The sequence below is a fragment of the Chiloscyllium plagiosum genome, unplaced genomic scaffold (assembly GCF_037043375.1).
Source record: "Chiloscyllium plagiosum isolate Xiang-an unplaced genomic scaffold, Cpla_swu_hap1 HiC_scaffold_36, whole genome shotgun sequence".
NCBI lineage: Eukaryota > Metazoa > Chordata > Chondrichthyes > Orectolobiformes > Hemiscylliidae > Chiloscyllium > Chiloscyllium plagiosum.
The window spans coordinates 46,430,097-46,451,459 of record NW_028270174.1 but is presented as its reverse complement, the minus strand read 5'-3'; the positions used below and the strand labels follow the sequence as shown (position 1 = coordinate 46,451,459).

At 41.7% G+C, this 21,363-nt stretch overlaps 1 protein-coding gene across 2 annotated transcripts in view; it reads right to left on the bottom strand.

Annotated features, from left to right (window-relative positions):
• The window catches only part of glrbb (glycine receptor, beta b), a 228,152-nt gene that overhangs the window by 50,226 nt on the left and 156,563 nt on the right, over nucleotides 1-21,363 (bottom strand). For both annotated transcript variants that reach the window (XM_087979820.1, XM_087979821.1), the window contains exon 9: nucleotides 19,153-19,469. In XM_087979820.1, coding sequence (XP_087835946.1) covers nucleotides 19,153-19,469 — 317 coding nt within the window. The remainder of the gene's footprint in view (nucleotides 1-19,152; nucleotides 19,470-21,363) is intronic.

Below are 21,363 nucleotides of genomic sequence, written 5' to 3'. Positions count from 1 at the left end.
ATTCCCTACAGTGTGGAAACCGGTCCTTCGGCCCAACAAGTCCACACCGACCCTCTGAAGAGTAACCCACCCCCCCGCCTAATGCACCAAACACTATGGGCAATTTAACATGACCAATTCACCTGACCTACAGATCTTTGGAATGTGGGAGGAAACCGGAGCAACCAAAGAAAACCCACGCAGACACTGGGAGAATGTGCAAACTCCACACAGACATTCGCCCAAGGCTGGAATTGAACCTGGGACCTTGGTGCTATGAGGCAGCGGTGCTATGAGACAGCAGTGCTAACCACTGAGCCACCGTGCCACTCAAATGGTCAATTAATGGCATTATGCTTTTATAGAGGCCATGCCTGCCAACCTATGCCTGGGGTGGGAGAAACGCAGTCTCAAATTGTACTGAATGAGCAATTTTAAGTTGCAATAACATGGTTATCCCTAAAAATTAATTAAATATACAAGAGAAGAATTCCGATATCCTGACGAATTTTCAGCTGATTCTTGCCTTTATCTGCTTGTCTCCAACTGCCATGATGGCCTTGTTTCCCAGTGTCTGAAACACTTAAGGGCATTTCCTTACTGCTGGTCTTTTACCTGTGGTTCAAGATGTCAATGTCCTGTGTTGCAAGTTGAGGTGTAGGTTGTGGAAGCGCCCTTGGTCTTGTTGGGGGGGCCTTGTCATAAGTGGAGGACCCCACCAGCACAATATTCCCACCTTTCTCAGCTGCATCCTGTCCTCCTGAAACTCCTTACCACACCTGCCAAACTGGCATCCCAACTTGTACATTCTCACGTGGCAACGCTGATGATTGGGGTTGGGAGTGCCTGCAGTACCAGCAGTGGCCAACGTTCTGTAGTACTGCAGTGACTAGACAACTGCCAACTGTGTCACAAGTTGGTTCAGAGCTCTTGGAGGTAGAACTTCTTCCCAGATGGGTTACCCTGAACTAGTTAACAGCCAAATCACTGTAAAATCAGCTCCAGGCTTTACCTCAATTTTACCTGGGGAGTGGGGCTTCCACTTCCAATTAAAATTCAGCCTTGAATTTTGCTTTCAGGAAACCCATTTAAGCTAGGAAGTGGTGGAGGCTGGTACAATTGCAACATTTAAGAGGCATTTGGATGGGTATATCAATAGGAAGGGTTTGGAGGGATATGGGCCAGGTGCTGGCAGGTGGGACTAGATTTGGTTGGGATATCTGGTCGGCATGGACGGGTTGGACTGAAGGGTCTGTTTCCATGCTGTACATCTCTATGACTCTATAGTTCCTAAGTACCATCTGAGCAATAACCACCTTCAGGAGAGTCTAGTGAGTGACACTTTCGGCAAGTTTGAGCAAGAAACTTGTTAGCACCATGTGAGTAGAATGGAAATACCAGCTGGCAGGCAGGAAAGCAAGGGAGCATTAGAACGTGCAGTTGAAAGATTTCATAATACAAAATTTATTTTAATTGCTTCCATTGAACATTAATTGTAGCTGATAGCACGGAGTATACTCTGGGAGAATGTGCTGCACTTGGTAGTTCAGCTGGAGCAGTTTATTAGCACTCTTGAGGATTTTAGTTCACCATGGAGTATGTTGCATCTCCAGGGGAAAATATGTCAAAGGCTTCCAAGGCAGTTGCTCTAAGGGTTGTTTGTGCTTTCTGCACAGACACCCAGTTTACTGTCAGAGATGCCACAGGTACCAGATTGCAAATATTGCTCACGGCTTGAATAGGTTTAATAAACAGATGCAGGTATGTTTTTCTTGATTCAGTGGACCGCTAGTTGCGCTTTTCAGCAGATAGGTGATGGGTACTTTCACTGACTGACAGAGACGACATTAGAAAGTCAGGCTTAGTTAATCTGCCAAAAAGGCTCAGTCAATCTGTTATCAGCCCTCAAACTAATCTTCTATAACACTCTTGTAATGCTGGAGTTCGTCAATATTTGAACCAATAAACTAAGGGTGACCACTCCGCATTTAGTCTGAAGTCTTGGTAAACTTAAAAGAACAGGATCCCATGTTTTAATAAAAATGATTTTAATTAAATCCACAAGTCTGAATTCTGAAGGACTTGCAATTTTAACAAACTGTTCTGAATTAGTGTTGGCTATAATTTTAAATTTCTTAAAAGGACTTTTGTTATCCTTGTTACGTACAGGAATCCTATCTGGTTATGAGAAACTTTTGATGACCTTTATGCTGGGATGCAGAAGGAATCTTGGAACAGTATGAACCAACGGCAGAGATTACAAGGAACTTTGTCACTGGCAACAGCAGGCATTTAGAGTCAGAGAGATGTACAGCACTAAAACAGACCTTTCTGTACAACTCATCCATGCCAACCAGATATCCTAAATTAATCTAATCCCATTTGCTAGCACTTGACCCATTTCCCTCTAAACCATTCCTGTTCATGTATCCATCCAGACAGAAGACTTTTAAATGCTCTCATTGTACCAGCCTCCACCACATCCTCTGGTAGCTGATTCCATACATGCACCACGTTAAAAAGTTGCTCCTTAGGTCCCTTTTTAAATCTTTTCCCTCTCACTCTAAACCTCTAATTCTGGACCCCCCCAATCCAGGGAAAAGACAGTCTATTTACCCTATCCATGCCCCTCACAATTGTATAAACCTCTGTAAGTTCACCCCTCAGCCTCTGATGCTCCAGGAAAAACAGCCCCAACTTTTCAGCCTCTCCCAGTCGCTCAAATCCTCCAACCCTGGCAGCCCTCCAAGCCTTGTAAATCTTTTCTGAACCCTTTCAAGTTTCACAACATTCCTCCTATAGCAGGGAGACCAGAATTGCGCATACTATTCCAAAAGTGGCCTAACCAATGTCCTGTACAGCTGCAATATGACCTCCCAAGTCTGATTCTCAATGCTCTGACCAATAAAGGAAAGTTTAGAAACAAAAATAGAACAGTACAGCACAGTACAGGTCCATCAACCCTCTATGTTCTTCTGACCTTTTATCCTACTAAAATCAAACTAAAGATCTTCTTAACTACCTTATCTACCGGGAGACTCCATGTTCAAGGAAATATGAACCTGCACTCCAAGGTCTCTTTGTTCACCAACACTCCCCAGGACCTTACCATTAAGTGTGTAAGTCCTGCTCTGATTTGCCTTTCCAAAATGCAGTACCTCATGTTTATCTAAATTAAACTCCATCTGCCACACATATTTCTAGCCTTGAAACAAAACAGATCATGACCTACTTATTTTCACAAATCATACTGTAAAGATAATTTTTCTGAATTTTGCACCTTTACGTCTCCTGAACTTCAAATGTATCATATTACATTCTTCCAATTCTCGCTAAAACTTTACAAGCTTAATTAAACCTTTCTTAAGACAAACACTCCACAAATTCAGATAATTTTTCAGAGACTTTGCTCTTCAAGCAGAGGAACAAGGACTAGGCAGAGATCAAAATGACTGACTCAAATTTTCTGAATACTAATAAATAATTTGTGTTTTGCATATCAGATTGTGTGCATGTGTACATGCTATTTGCTGAGGTACAGTTCTCTACATACATATGATGTCCATGTTTAATTTTCCATCTGTACACTAATTCTGTGGCACAAACAGAGTCTCCAGAAATATACCTTATCACCTTGAGTTTTAATTTATTCTCTGACAGGGAACATTCAGGCTACCTTATGTCATGTGCTCCCCTGCAAACCTCAGCCCTCTAATGCACAGACTTGGAATCACCTAATTAATGATACTCTTCTTCAACATTTACAGTCTTAGTAATGACAGACACTAGCTGAGTTGGCCTTCACCTAAGATACTTGCTAAATTATATTTGAAATTCTGAGAGCTTCATGTGGAAGGAACATGAAGCTGGATTATAATAAAGGAGCTGCACTTGAGCGTTAATTTTGAGATTATATTGCACAGTTGAAACTGTAAGGTTGTGATGAGTGGTCAGACATTAGTTTCTATGTCACTTCAGGCTTGTGCATGTGGCACAACAATACTAGGGAAGTGTTATGATCTTGTGAGCAATGATGGAGAAAGTGTATTAAAATACCAAACAGTTGATGCCAAAACAACACACAATAATTACAATATGACATCATCACTAGATTTAAAGCAGCATTCTCTAGGATCATTTTCAGAAATAGCTATATGTTACTGAGAACTCTATCTTTAAGTAAGTGTAAGTAATTTTCATCTCTGAGAACTTCCATTGAAAAAGTAACAATTTACATCTAGCATCATAATTTAACATTCAGCTGAGATAAGAACCAGATTATTTTGTTATTAAAAGCATTCGCTATCAAACCCTAATTTCAGTAGACAGAACCCTCCCTCCTTTAAGGAGTTCCATAATGTATTCATTTTATGATATCATCAAACTATCAAAGCAAATGGTTTCTATTTGTTACAGATGTTCATACATTAATGATAACAGATGGTTGCATATAACTTCTTTCCAAATAGTCTGCAGATTGCGGAGGATCTTTTTTCATAAAGTCCTTTGTATTTTTTTTGTTCAGGTTCAAATTCAACCTACTTTGGCATGTTCACAGATCAGAATATATATCTCCCTTGTCAAAACTACACAGGAAAAAGAAAAAAAAAAGAGAAAAATATACCATGTCTACATATACCATATTCATTAACAAGAATGAGTACAACACACTTGTACTGGTAGTTCCTACATAAGAGAGAGATTGCAAGTTAAAGTGGGCATGAAGCCAATATGGGTAAGGGTCTGAACAGAAGTTAAAGCATTGATACTGTTAATAACCTTATTCATATTACCCAAAGGAAATTAGTAGAAATTAGTGTGGGCTTTCATAATAGATAAGCTAAAATATTAATGTGGTATGTAAGAGAAGGAAATACTTTTATCCATAATATCCCAAAATGATTTGCCTTGAGAAACCAGAAACATCAATTCGATTATCTAAAGGTATAATAGGACGCTATAATGATGTCTTTATATACAATTGAAATGTAATCTAAAATATCATGAAACATGAAGTGTATGACTTTCAGCCTCATGGAATATTAACATTTGAAAGAAATGATTCAATTCAAATTAATGAAATTTAATTACAATAATCAAAGAATTTCAAAAACTCTGGGCTGCGGGGCAAGCTCAGCACAACCTTGTCGGCTGTGTGCAATGCTTTTTGATTAATGTTGGAAGTTTTAAACAGGTAAAAGGTACAGAGCTGGTTAGATTCAGGCGTTTCAAGATGAGATTCTTTTGAAACATTTTTAGATACATAAGCTGATTTAAAATGCAGATGTTACAAAACAGTCCAATACACTTCCATAGACACCACTGGGTCACTACACTGGTTCGACATCATCTTGCTGGACCCTTGGTGATTACGTATATGTTAATTAAAATAAAGGAGGTACAAATAAGCTCGATCTGTTATATTCACTATCATCTATTGTCAAGATACAATTTACATAACAGCAATTCTGGAAATTTCAGACCTTGTTGTTCGAGTCACTCAATAATTTGTTCCTTGAAACATGATGTTGATAAAGTAATACATGTGCCAGTATCTATTTTTTAAAAATCTATTCAGGTGGAATAAAGGACCTCTTAACACTTTGAATCTAAAGGACACCTTTTAACTTCCTGTTGCGACTTCAGTATAAAAGGAGGCCATTTGGCCCATTGAGCCCAAACCGACTCTCTGCTGTGAATTCTAATCAGTCGGTCGCATTACTCTGCTCTATCCCCACAGTCCTACATGTATATTTCTCTCAAGTGTAGATTGAATATTCTTTTGAAATCTTTCTTCCTCTTTGCTTTCCCCAACTTTCTAAGTAATGTTTCAGTTCACTTCCACTCGCTATATTAAAAAGCTCTTGCCATAAATATCCCTTTCAGGACTTGCCCAAACCCTAAAATCTCTGTCTCCTGGTCCTTCTCCATCAGCTACTAGGAACTTTTGTTTTTGTCTGACTTATTTTAACCAGTCATAGTCTTGTAGCTGTCTATCATATCTCCCCATAAACTCTGCTCTCTGGACAGCAACTCTTGTTTCTTCAACTTAACCTTGGCTAGAATCCCACAGCCCTGGAACCATTTTGCTAAACCTCCTCTGCAGCATCTCAAGATTTTTACACATTTCTTTAAGTGGGGTGATCAGAACTAGATACAATACTCTAGCTGAGGCCTAATCAGTGCTTTATAAGGATTGGGGATAACTTTCCTGTGTTTATACTCAGTGGGCTGAATTTGTTTCTTTGAGTTGCATTCATGAATTGGGAACTACACCCATAAATCCTGTCCAGTTAAACCTGCAGGTCAGTGCTGCTTTCAAGATCAGATGGGAATGCACAGCAGTGCAGGATGAAGATCAATGACCTCCTGCATTCCTCAGGGGAAGTGCCACCAGCTTCCCCCTGTTACTTCTTGCTCACTGTAACTTTGTCACTGCACCCAAGCTTCACCAGTGTTGATTGATTACCAACGTCACTACTGCATGCAGTAACTCCTCTCAACAACTCTCACCCACCATTCCTGCCCTCTGTCCATATAGCTGTGAAATTCACAAAGGCCGGGAGCCTAAAAATAAGCACTAAATGAGTAAGAGTAAGAAATGAAGTTGATGGCCATAAGGTGCATCCTGTGCACAAAATTACCTGGCAGGAGCATGCACAGCAAAAGTGTCCCTGAGTTTTAACAGCAGTCCCAGGGAACTGAAGTGAACTCTGAGATCAACCTTGATAGCATGGTGAAGTTGGTGGTTTGCTAATGCTGACTTCAGCAGATTAAGACTGAAAAAGGGCACTGCCCAGGAAGCATTGAAGGGCATGATGGTTAATGGACCTTTAAAATGGAGGTCAGAAGAAGTAAGTTCCGTTTGTCAGATAACTGAATTTCAAAGCATGAGTTGTCCCAGTCTAATTTGGAGAAGTGGCAGGGGGTGGGGGCAAAATTGCAAACCGTATAAAAATTAAGATTGTTAGCTTATTATAAAAATGACATTGCATGAAAACACATTAGTCATTGTTTAATAGGAAGATTCAGAACTCACTGTTGAAACTGTTGTTCTCAACATCAACACTTCGATGTTTTTCAATGTTGTCATATTTTCTTACATTAAAAATGGCATCACAGTAACCAGGAAAACTTAGAAACGTGTTTGAAAATGTCCAAAGAGTTCCTGAGAAAACTTAGAAAAATGTCGGAAAACGTGAATCGAGTTGTCAGGAAAACTTAGCATTTTTAAACATTTTTGGGCATTTTTTTCAGTCAGTAACCAGGAAATATTTGGAAAAATGTCCAAAAAGATGAAAAAATACAAAGTGTCAACCAGAGGGAAAGTCGGCACAGCAGGAAACATGTTCTAGGTTGCTGCACGACTCGCGGGAATTCACTCCTGCCCTCATCTTGCTGTGTTTCCATGTCAGCAGCTCAAACTTAAATTGTCCAAGATCACAGAATTTGGGTGGCAAAAAGATCTAGACGTGTTTGCAGGGACTAAGTTCCATGTCGATGCACTCAATTTCAGGATCCCGACCTGTTTCAGGAGCAGTTGGCTTTGTCTGCTGTTCAGGTTGGCAAGTTCCCGGAGATTTTTGGGAACATTATTTTCAGAAACAATGGCCTCACCGGTACCACTTCGAAAAAAGTGTCCGAAAAGTGATTCAGTGGGAAATGCACTCCAATTCTGACTTCAGGTGCAATCCCAAGAGCCCTTGGAAGTCAATTTTTGACATTTGACATTTTAGACTTTTCAAATGCTTTGCCCTTTATGAAAATCTGTCTAGTAGGGGTAGTATGGGGTCCACTTGGTGTGAGGGCGGCACGTGCTGCATTTCTCTCTCCACCTGTATTCCTCCCCTGAGGTATTGCCTCTGTCGGCATCCCCCTCACACCCCCACCACGTTGCTTTCCTGTTGCCCACTTGCCTTTGTTGGTCCAGTTACCTGTTGATGCTGCTAGTAACATGCTTGTCTCAAAGATTAAGCCATACATGTCTAAGTACACACGGCTGGTACAGTGAAATTGTGAATAGCTTATGAAATCAGTTATAGTTCCTTTAATTGCTCCAAACGTTACTTGGATAACTATGGTAATTTTAGAGCTAACACATGCAAACAAGCGCTGCCCTACTTGGGGATGTGTTTATCAAACAAAACCAATCCGGACTCACCCGGCAGCTTTGGTGACTCAAGATAACCTCACACAGATTGCAAGTCCTCATGATGGTGGTGACTCATTTGACTGCCTGCCCTATCAACATTCGATGGTACTTTTGTGCTTACCTCAGGTAACAGGGAAATCAGGTTTGATTGGTGAGAAATGGCTACCACATCCAAGGAAGGCAGCAGGCGTGCAAATTACCCACTCCTGACTCGGGGAGATAGTGACAGTACAGCAATCTTTCAAGGCTTTATAATTGGAATGAGTACACTTTAAATCCTTGGCTCATGCCATGGAAAGACCTGAAAAATTCTGTCCTTACTTCCTGAAGGTGGCAAGAAAGTTAATTTGGAAAGTTGACCCTGGAGACCTACTTATCCTCATCTTGACCCACCTTAACATCCTACATTGCTGCAATAGATAAAGAACTAATTGTGGAGCCATTGACAGATGTTCAGGCCTCTCTGAACATAGAATTACTCCAGGAGGACTGGAAGATTGCAAATGTGCCACTGTTGTTCAAGAAAGGAGCAAAGGATAATTTGGAAAACCATCTCTAATAAGGGCTGACATCGATACATAGTAAAAGACCATCCTCAAAGGATCAAGCCGTCGGGCTGAATTTTCCCATTGTGATCAATGTGAGAATTCCTGGGAAAGTATGACTTGATCAAAAAATTAGATAGCCGAAACGGAGAAAAATAAGTCAGATATTCCCCTTAAAACTTTAATTGCATGATCCACATCTTGCTTATAAGCAGCAATTATCTTATTTCCACGCATTTGTATCTCATTAATAAACCAACTCTCCTCATTTAAATGTAGTTTGCAATTCTACCTCCTCTCCCAACAGGCTAGACAGCTAAAATTCCTGACTTGAAAATCAGAGCAGTATGTGGTGAATGTAGTTCATTGTCTGAAAGTCCCTTCACCAACACATCCTTGAATGCAACATGGACAGCGTTTCTCTCCAAACTTCATCCAACAATATTGACATCACTAAACCATCAGCCTCACCACGTTATCATGGCTGATCTCAGACCAACTCAGAATCCGCTCCAGGCTTCCAAGGCTTCACTTTAGAGCTCAGGGACACCTTTGACTTGCGTGCTTCAGCACACAGAAACAGCCATTTTGTACATCTGCACTGAACACATGTTCGCCTAATTTGTAAATGCTCATTCGCTTTGCACTTCTTGCACTTCCTTGGAGGCTGCCAGCAATTGGGATTGCATTGTTTTTTTAAAACAGAAGTAAGTTAGTATCTATGGAGGAAAAAGATTAAGTGGAGATGATGTACACAATGGTGAGGTTATTAATCCATGAGCATTGGTGAGGATGGTGTGCAATGATAGTGCGTGAGTGTACAGTAGTGGTGAGAAGATGATTACACCTAACCCTTGCAGACCACTGAAGTACATTGATCTTTTGACTGCAGTGCTGCATATTCTACCTGGCCCTGGAGAAGGCACTGACCAAGGATGCTGTGTCAAAATTGGCAATGTTTAATGTTTTGGCCTTCTCTGGTGGTCTGCTAGGTAAAGAATGTCCCTGTTGTTGTGGTTCTGTTCACCGAGCTGGAAATTTTTGTTGCAAACGTTTCGTCCCCTGTCTAGGTAACATCCTCAGTGCTTGGGAGCCTGTGTTGTCGGTCTATGCCGTGATGTTGAGATTGATTCTAATCTAAAAAGTGAGATAACGGAATTTTGCATGAATTCATGCAGTTTTTGAGCAAAGTACAATGTAACTGCAAGTACAAATTCACCCCATAAAATAGGTGTGTGCATGTGGGTCTTTGTCTGTCTGTGTGTGTGTGTCTGTCTGGGTTAGGGGTTGAGTGTGTGAGAGAAAGTGTGTGTGTGTGTGTGTGTGTGTGTGTGTGTGTGTGTGTGTGTGTGTGTGTGTGTGTGTGTGTGTGTGAGAGAGAGAGAGAGAGAGAGAGACCACCCCTTGACAAAACCGTGCTTTCTCAGCCATTTTCTTAACCAAACACTTCCATGTAGTCCTCAATCACATCCTTAATAATGGTCTGTAAAATCTAACCAACAACCAAGGCCAGGTTTACCGGCCAATGGTTTCCTGTCTTCTCCTTCCCTCCCTTCTTAAACACAGGTGTTACATTAGCAATTTCCAGTCCTATGTGACTCTCCCTGACTCCAGTAGTCCCTGAAAGATCACCACCAATACCTCTACAATCTGCTCAGGTATCTCCTTCAGAACGGTGGGGTGCAGCCCATCTAGTCCTGGTGATTTATCTGCCCTCAGAACTCTCAGCTTCCCCAGCACTTTCTCCTTAGTTATGGCCGCTACACTCACCTCTGCCCCTGACTGTCCTGAAATTCTGGTAGGCTGCTAATGTCTCCACTATGAAAAATGATGCAAAGCAACTAATCAGTTCCTCTGCCATTTTTTGTTCCATGTTACTATTTCTTCATCAATTTTTTTTGAGAATTCTACATGTAACCAGACAGACACCTTTAATTCAGCCTTCGAAACATTATTCTTCATTTTGATCTGACTTGTTGGTCTTATAATCTTGGTTACCACTCTTTTACTTCCTTGTATTACTTTTGCTTTCCACCCCCCCCCCCACCCCCCACCACCTTGAACCTGAGCATCCCTTTTCTATTCCCTGTCAATCTAATTAAAACCTCCCAATGGCACTAAATGTCCTGACAAGCAAGTTATACTAGGGATAATAGTTCGATTATTGATTTAATAGTTTACAATTCACGTGAAATAAAGGTATCCTTGACTAAGAGAAAGTGGTATATGTGAGCTAACTGGATCAGTTCATAATAATGTGATTAAGAGCTGATAAATGTTAAAGGCTTAAATGTTGTTTAAAAGATAGCAATCCTGAGGATTGGGTTTTAAAAATCAGCTGGGAGAAAGTGAGGACTGCAGATGCTGGAGATTAGAGCTGAAAAATGTGTTGCTGGAAAAGCGCAGCGCGTCAGGCAGCATCCAAGGAGCAGGAGAATCGACGTTTCGGGCATAAGTCCTTCTTCAGGAATCTAATTAAAACCTCCAGAAGGGCTTATGCCCAAAACGTCGATTCTCCTGCTCCTTGGATGCTGCCTGACCTGCTGCGCTTTTCCAGCAACACATTTTTCAGTTTTAAAAATCAGCAAATGGTGAATAAGTAAGTGATAAAGTAACACTAAATAGACAGTAGATTTGCAAGAAATGTAAAATATCTCACAAGCTATAAGTAAAAAGGGAGAGATCAACAAAGCTAAATGCAAGACGCCTAGAGGCAGACACAGGGGAAATTATGTTGGGGAATAAAGAAATGACAGAGCTGGTCAGACTGAAAAGAAAGGAGAACCAAGAATCTGATAGGTGTCATAAAGGTCTATAGCACAGAAAAAGGCCCTTCAGCCCATCGCGTCCATGCCAGTCAAAAACAACCACAGAGCTATTCTAATCCTATTTTCCAGCCTTGCCTTCTATGCTGCCAACAAGTACAAAACTAGACTAATCTCATTTACATGCACTTGGTTCTGTAGTCTACTATGTTCTGACATTTTAAGTATTCCTCCAAGTGCTTCTAAAACATATTGAGAGTACCTGCCTCCACCACTCCTCAGGCAGCATATATCTGGGTGAAGGAACATTTACCTCAAATCTCCTCTAAATGACTTACTCCTCACCTTAAACTTACACCCCCTGATTTAAGACATGTCTGCTATGAGGAAGAGATTCTCACAATCTGCTATGTCTATGCCTCTCATAATTTGTATACCTCAATCAGATCTCCTTAGCCTCCCCTGCCCCAAGCAAAACAAACCCAGCCTATCCAGTCTTCATCCCAAGCAGCCCCAGTGAATTTCCTCCGTACTCTCTCCTTTTTCACTACACTGTGCTGACACCGTCAAGGATCTATAGTCCAATACAGAAGATTGTGTTTCTCAGTATTCCCGAAAGACTTACCATACACTGTGTGTATCTTTTCATTATTAAACATCCTGAAATGCATCACTTTCAAATTTCATCTGCCATTGCTCTGCCCTCTTTACCAGCTGATCAATATCTGATTGTAGCCTGAGACCATCCTCCTCACTATCAACATTATCTGCAATTTTTGTGTCATCTGCAAACTTACTTATTATAACTTCTACATTCTCATGTAAGTTGTTAATGTAAAAACTAAACAGCATCAGTTCAAGCATTGAAACCTCTGGTACACCGCTGGTCACAGGCTTCCAGTTATGAAAACAACCCTCCATTTTCAACAACCCTCTATCTCCGATTGGTAAGCCAATCTTGGATCCAGTTTGCCAACCTGCCTTGGATCCCTTGGGCTCTTACTTTTGGACCAGCTTTCCATGTGGGACCTTTTCAAAGATCTTATTGAAATCTTTGTAAAACACAACAACATTACTCTTCTCAATATATTTAGATCCCTTTTCAAAACAAAAATTCATTAGTCAGACAGGTTCACCTAAAGAATCATGCTGTCTATCCCTGATTTATCCAAGTATTGATTAATTCTGTCCTTTAGAACTTTTCCTAATAATATCCCGATGACAGATGTCAGACTAACTGATCTAAAAATACCTGGCCCTGATGTCCTTATTGAACAAAGGAATCACATTAGCACTTTACTTCCAGCCAGCAAAGTATTAAATATCTTCACCAAGGCTCCAGAAATCTCTGTCCTTACCTCTCAAAGCATCCTGTAATACATTCCATCAGGCTCTGGGGTTTTATGCACCTGTATGTCAATGTCCCCAATGACCCTGCCTCCACAACTGCTGCTGGCAACGCATTCCATGCTCTCACAACTCTCTGTGTAAAGAACCCACCTCTGACATCCCCTCTATACTTTCCTCCAACCAACTTAAAACTATGACCCCTCGTGTTAGTCATTTCTGCCCTGGGAAATAGTATCTGGCTATCGACTCTATCTATGCCTCTCATTATCTTGTATACCTCAATTAGGTCCCCTCTTCTCCTCCTTTTCTCCAATGAAAAAAGTCTGAGCTCAGTCAACCTCTCCTCATAAGATAAGCCCTCCAGTCCAGGCAGCATCCTGGTAAACCTCCTCTGAACCCACTCCAAAGCATCCACATCTTTCCTATAATAGGGCGACCAGAACTGGACGCAGTATTTCAAGTGCGGTCTAACCAAAGTTTTATAGAGTCAAAGTTCTTATGATAGGAAGAAAAATGTGGCTTTTTGAACTTTCCTATGTCAGAGCACTATCTGCACTGTCCAAGTCCAATAAATCTCCTTGGATGACTTCCAGTGATTTTAAGACATAGATCAGGAAATTGGACATTTTGAAGAAAATGAAGATTATCATCATTTAAAGAAAAGTATCCTGCGCACCCTGAAATCAGGGCTTCGATCATCCAACTGATGCTCTTGCCTCCCAACAACATGGCCAAGTTCCAGGAGAAAGTGAGGACTGCAGACTTCCTGATGAAGAGCTTATGCCTCAAACGTCGATTCTCCTGTTCTTCAAATGCTGCCTGATCGGCTGTGCTTTTCCCATGGCCAAGTTCCAGCCAACAGACCAAGGGATGATTAGGCATCTGAAAATCCACTTCAGATGGTAGCTAATCTCAAATTGTTGAGGTCATTGATACAGAGCAGAGATTCAACACAACTGCTCTAGAGGCCATGTTCATGAAGAAGGAGGTGTGCAGAGTAGTGATGGAAGCCACAATTGCCAACTGCTTCCACCACACAGGGTTTAAACAACTGCACTGACAGAAAAGAGAAGCAAGATGAGGTCAACCAAACCAAATCGAGGCTCTCTGCATTCAGTTATGGGAGTTGCCCGAAACTGTTCCTGGTTCTGTCTGCTGGAGTGGAGCGAGCAACAATCTACCCTGCATCTGTTAGAGAGGCAATTGTGGATGAAAGATTTTCAACTGAGGTGCTCTAAGAACCTGATGCCTTTTTTCCTAGCCGAAAACACAAAAGGTCATAGGGACTATCTGTGGTCTTATACTGTAGCACAAAAACATCCAAATACATTTGGTGGCAGTCATGACATGGAAGACTGTATCACACTCATCCAAAGAGAGCATTCATATCTTCCTGTAATCTGTGTGGACTTTCAGAAACAAATCAATAAGTTGCCATAGGTTATTATGAGATCTTGTTCATAAGATTGGTGATAATATATTGAAGAAATAAGTTAGTCATTTTTCGGATGACAGGCTATAATGAATGAAGCACCAGAAGGATCTCTATTTGGCCTACAGCTTTATTAATAGTCTACACTGTCGGATTAAATGAAGAGGCCAAATATTATATATCCAAGTTTGCAAACAATACAACATAGGTGAAAAAACAAACCAGGACACATGTCGGGAGAAGTTGCAAAGGGTAAGACACTGGGCAAGAAGGTGGCAAATGTAAGATGATGTGGGTAAGAGTTAAAGTATGCAAATTTGGAGTATGAATGGAAAGGCACAATACATTTTCACAAGACACTACACAAGATCTTGTTCATAAGACTGGTGATAATATATTGAGGATTGGTAAATATACAGAAAACAGAAGTAAGTTAGTCATTTTTAGGGTGACAGGCTATAATTAATAAAGTACAGAAGGATCAATATTTGGCCCACAGCTTTATTAATAGTCCACATCATTGGATTAAATGAATAAATGTGATATTCAAAGAGACCAGTGTGACCTACTACACAAAAGTTAACCCACTTGAACGGAAAGACATTAGAAACACTAATGTCATATTAGCTGCGGTTGCACAAAGGTTGCAACATATGATTGAGGAAATCATGATCCAATTCGACCAATGCTGAGACCACAGCCTGTGCAACATGTACAATTATCCTTTTAGGAAGGTTGTACTTACCTTTGAAAGTGTACAACAAAAGTTCACTGGATTGATCTCTGGGATGAGCTGACTGTCCAGTGAGATGGTGGCTATTCTTTTGGAGTTTAGAAGATTGAAAGATAATCTAATTGAAATGTTTAAAATTTATAGAAGGTCTCTGAAGATCGATACTGAGAGGCTCTTTACCAGGAGTCATAGTCTTATAAGTGGGATTCCATAGAATTAAATCACAGTATTGAAACAGGCCATTTGGCCCAAGTCCAACACCGACCGTCTGAAGAGCATCCCACCCTGACCTATCCCCCTTACCTATCCCTGTAACCTGCATTTCCCATGGCAATCCACCTAACCCACACATCCTTGAACACTATGGGCAATTTTGCATGGCCAATCTGCCTAACCTGCATATCTTCGGGCTGTGGGAGGAAACCGGGAGCACCCGGTGGAGACCCACAGAGACATGGGGAGGACAAGCAAACTCCACACAGTCACCTGAGGATGGAATCAAACCGAGGCCCCTGGCACTGAGGCAGTTGTGCTAACCACTGAGCCATTTTACTTCTCCCACCAAACTGTACCATGTTAAGCTTGGTGCCATGGTGACAGTGTATGCCCCATTGCCTACCCATACCATGGGTATTTTACTTTCAGTGGGACAAATGTCAGATGATCTGCTTGCCCATTGGCTAATAATGGCCCTTCAGTAGCCACCATCATTCAAATTTTACCTGTTGCAGGAGAAGCATGCATCCTGAAAGCTAGTTGCTTTTAAATTGAGTGGCTCATGTTACCTGCTCAGGAACTCTATGAACAATAGAGCCCCTTCTGCCCCTATTAGGTCTGGCAATGTCATTGGGGCAGGCCATGTTTCCCTGTGTAAAGTGCAGCTAAGAGTCTCAGGTTGGTTGAGGAAGGGAGGTTGCTAGCTGTTTAAGACTGTGGTAAGTTTCTTCACTCAGAGGGTTGTGAATCTTGGCGTTTTTCTAACCTGCTTTTGGAAGTTGCACATGTTCAAAAATGAGATCGATAGATTTTGAAGCATGAATAAACCAAGGGCAAGAAATTAGACCTAATGTAAATGTTAGTATAGAGAACACAGACCAAAAGAACAGTATGGGACAGTACAGGCCCTGCAACCCTCAATGTTGTGCTAGCCTTTTATCCTCCTCTAAAATCAAACTAACCCATACACTCTACATTTACTATCATGCATGTGCTCATCCAAGAGTCACTTAAATGTCCCTAATGTATTTGACTCCTCCACCCACTGCTGGTAGTGCATTCCATGCGCCCACCACTCTCTGTGCAAAGAATCTACCTCTGACATCTACATAGAACATCGAAATGTATAGCACAGAACAGGCCTTTTGGTCCACGATGTTGTGCCGAGGATTAATCCTAATATAAAATAAAATAACTTAACCTACTCACCCCTCAATTCACTGCTATCCACGTGCATGCCCAGCAGTCGCTTAAATGTTCCGTATGACTCTGCTTCCACCACCAACACTGCTGGCAACGCATTCCATTCATTCACAACTGTCTGTGTAAAGAATCTTCCTCTGACATCCCCTCTATACCGTTCTCCTAATATCTTAAAATTTTGACCCCTCGTGCCAGTCAGTCCCGCCCTGGGGAAATGTCTCTGGCTATTGACTCTATCCACACCTCTCATTACCTTGTATACCTTGATCAGGTCACCTCTCTCCCTCCTTCTCTCCAGAGAGAAAGGTCTGAGCTTACTCAACCTCTCTTCATAAGGCAAGCCCTTCAGTCCAGGCAGCATCCTGGTAAACCTTCTTTGCACCCTCTCCAAAGCCTCTGTATCTTTCCTATAGTAGAGCGACCAGAACTGGACACAATATTCCAAGTGTGGTATCACCAGGGACTTGTAGAGCTGTAGCAAAACCTCGCACCTCTTAAACTCGTTCCCCATGTTAATGAAAGCATATCATATGCTTTCTTAACAACCCTATCCGTTTTCGTGGCAACTTTGAGGGATCTATGTACTTGCACACCAAGATCCCTCTGTTCCTCCACACAGAATTAAAGAATCCTGTCTTTAATCCTATATTCAGCATTTGAGTTCGACCTTCCAAAATGCATCACTTTGCATTTATCCAGGTTGAACTCCATCTGCCATTTCTCAGCCCAGCTCTGCATCTTATCTATGTCGTGCTGCACCCTAAACCTTCCTCCAATCACCTTAAAATTATGGCCCCTCATGATAGCCATTTCCACCCTGGGAAAATATTCCTCACTATCCACTCTGTCTATGCCTCTCATCATCCTGTACACCTCTATTTCCTTCTTCACTCCAATGAGAAAAGCCCTAGCTCCCTCAACCTTTCTTCATAAGACATGCCCTCCAGTACAGGCAGCATCCTGGTAAATCTCTTCTGCACCCTCTCTAAAGCATTTACATCCTTCCTATGATCAGGGGACCAGAACTAGATGCAATATTCCTATTGTGGTCTAACCAGGGCATTATAGAGTTTCAGCATAACCTCCCAGCTCTTGAACTCAGTCCCCTTGCTAACGAAAGCCAACACACCATACGCTTACTTAACAACTCTATCAACTCGGGTGGCAACTTTGAGGGGTCTATGGATGTGGACCCCTAGACCCTTCTGTTCCTCCAAACTGCTAAGAATCCTGCCTTTAAACCTGTAATCTGCATTCAAATTCGTCCTTCCAAAATGAATCACATCACATTTTTCCAGGTTGAACTTGATTTGCCATTTCTCAAGCTAACTCTGCATCTTGTCAATATCCCATTGCAACCTATAACATTCTTCCACACTATCTACCATTCATACCAACCTTCACGTCATCGGCAAACTTACTAACCTACCCTTTCACTTCCTCATCCAAGTCAGTTATAAAAATCACAAAGAGCAGAGGTCCCAGAACAGATGCCTGCTGGACACCACTGGTCACCGAGCCCCAAGCTGAATACTTTCCATCTACTACTACTGTCTGTCTCTTATGGGCTAGCCAATTCTGTATCCAGACAGCCAACTTTCTTTGTATCCCATGCCTCCTTACTTTCTGAATAAGCCTACAACCAGGAACCTTATCAAAAGCCTTGCTAAAATCCATATATACACCATATCCACTGCTCTACCTTCATCAATGTATTTTGTCACAATGTTCTGCTCTGAGATTCCTGAATTACAGAGCAGGGAGGAGGAGCCAGTATCTCGCCACTGCTGCTCACTATTTATCATTACCTCGTTACAGCCAAAATGTTAAATCTCCTGGTGAAATTGCAAATGGAAGAAATGAATAGATATATCAAAGTGCTCAATTTGCAACATGTTCTGTTTTAAGCCAATAAGTTACTTAATAATTATTTTAGGGATTGTTTACAGGATTGTCCCATTCCTTTCCATCTTTCTTTATACAGTGAACTTTCATTGTGCACCTGAAGTTTGAATATTGATTCAAGCAGTTGGAGTTGCTGGCATGAACTACGGAAATTACACATTTTAGATTTTAAAACAGAGCTGTATGAATCCCAGCAGGAACAACAAGATTTTCAGATTCTATCTAAAGTAATGTGATACAAGGCATGTCCTGAGAATTGTATGTAATCCGTGTTCTTCATACTTACCGGCATATTGTTTTAGATTAGATTAGATTAGATTAGATTACTTACAGTGTGGAAACAGGCCCTTCGGCCCAACAAGTTCACACCGCCCCGCCGAAGCGCAACCCACCCATACCCCGACATGTACCCCTTACCTAACACTACGGGCAATTTAGCATGGCCAATTCACCTGACCTGCACATCTTTGGACTGTGGGAGGAAACCGGAGCACCCGGAGGAAACCCATGCAGACACGGGGAGAACGTGCAAACTCGACACAGTCAGTCGCCTGAGGCGGGAATTGAACCCGGGTCTCAGGCACTGTGAGCTAGCAGTGATAACCACTGTGCCACCGTGACGTTTCTGATGTAAATTAAAATAACAACATAATATTGTTTTGCTTTGTGAAACTACTGTTGTCCTTCAGGGGTTGTCAGAAAATTCCCAGAATCATGTATATTTGTGAAGTTCCCCAACATAAAAAGATTTTAACTCCTGCTATGATAATAATGACACAACAATCCTTTCTCATACCTTTCATAGTTAGAAACAGTGAAGTGGCAAAAATGAAAATAGACTATACTTATAAGTGAGTCACTCAGTTTCTTACCTGTAATGTGCTAATATGAACGGGAGTACCTGTTCCATTTACAGTATTCTTAGAAGATGGTTTGACCCAGTTTCCACATCCTTTTCCTTCTGCCTGCTCCTTGGCTTTCAGTTTTTTTTGCATTCGAGCTCTTTCAGCTTCAACTTTTTTTGGACTGTTCAAGAAAACCTGAACAACAGCATATTCTACAAGGGATGCAAACCCAAACAAGAGGCAAGCAATCAACCAGATGTCCAAAGCTTTCACATAGGAGACCTTGGGCAGCTCTGCAGCAAGAGACATACACTCCGAAGACAAGTTGAGGACTGAAAAGATGCCTGTGAGAAACAAACATGAATGTTACCAGCAATATTTTAAAAGTAGTTTTCAATGTAAATACTAGATTCATTAAGTTCATTGTATTTTAGTAAAATATAGTAGTCACAGTCCCAGAGGGCCACTCTCTCATTCGAGAGAAGAGATACTGGTGCTGCGTTAAGGATCACCACGCTGCTGGTGAGGGAATGTGGTTGAGAAGATGAGACCTTTAGGTTGTCCTCAGCTGGTATGGAATTGCTGTCCTCAGCTGGTACTGTTAGTGTCACTCTGCATTGAAAGTTAGCTGTCCAGCGAACTGAGCAAACCAACCCCCTCACCTTGGACTAGATGGAGCAGGAATCCCCACCCACCTACCAACCTTAGAACAAACAGTTGCCAATAGGTAAAAATTTGAGAATTTTTATGAAGAAGCAGTGACAGTCCGGTTTCCATTTTTAAACACTAAGATGCCGATAGCTTAATCTCAATTACATTTTGTTTATAAGCCTTAGCAACACAATAAGCCAATTACAACACGACATTCTGTCAATAATTCACTTGACTTACATTCTGTTTGTCACATTTTGGAGATGCTGGTGCTGGACTGGGGCGAGGTGTACAAAATTAAAAATCCCACAACACCAGATTATAGTCCAACAGGCTTATTTGGAAGCACTAGCTTTCGGAGCGCTGCTCCTTCATCAGGTGGTTGAAGAACATGACCATACAACACAGAGCTTATAGCAAAAGCATTACAGTGTCATAGAGTTGTAATGATATTTGAAACAACTTTAGTTAAAAATTACACAACACCAGGTTATAGTTCTTAAACAAATTTAGATTAAGTCTTTCATCCTTTAGAATGGGATATGGTGGTTTAGGTTCTTTATCCCAGAAAATTCCAGAAAAAACATTCTCAAGGTGGCATTAGCTTATCTAATAATAGGTGTCATCTCAGATCAGACAATGTATTAAAGGTGTGAAGGTAAAGTCTGTACTGATATTGAGTCAATTCTATTTCTAAAGTTGGGCCCACAGAATCTTAGTTTTTGAGCAAAATAAAATGTAATTCTGCAAATACAAATTCACCCCATAAACTTACATGTGTGAGTGAACAGGACAGACAGCATGTGTGTGCATGTGAAAGTGTGTGTGTAAGCTTGGTCAAGTATGTGTATGAGTGCAATGGGGTATAAGCCTGTGAGAGGTTGCATGTTTGGGTGGAGGGGGGTGGGGGGGGGGCGGGGGGAGTGCGCATATGAAAGACAGCTTGTGTATGAGAGAGGGTCTGCGTGAGTGTGCGAGTATGTAGGAATGTGGGTATGTGTGTGAGAAAGAGACCGTATAGTGCAGTGGGGTCACCTGTAATGTGACATGAACCCAAGATCCCAGTTGAGGCCTTCCCCCGACTTGGCTATCAGCATCTGTTCGACCACTTTGCGTTGTTGCTCATCCCAAAATCTGCCATGGAGGATGATCACCTAAAGGTCCGAGACCAAAAGCCCTGGACCGCTGAAGCATTCCCTGACTGGGAGGGAACACTCCTGCCTAGTCCTGTCCCGGGAGCAGAAAGCGTATGCCATGTTCGTCGTGGCCTGCAACACACTATCAATGAGGACAAGCATCTTGCCAAGACCTTCCTTACGCCTCCACTTCTCGCCTTTAAACAACCACCAGACCTTAAACAGATCACTGTTCGCAGCAAATTGTCCAGCCTTCAGGACAATAATGACCACAACATCGTACAACCCTGTCATGGCGGCAGCTGCAAGTGTGTCAGAATGTTGACAGAGATACCACCAAATATGCGTCAGGTACTCAGAGTCATAGAGATGTACAGCTTGGAAACAGACCCTTCGGTCCAACCCGTCCATGCCGACCAGATATCCCAACCCAATCTAGTCCCACCTGCCA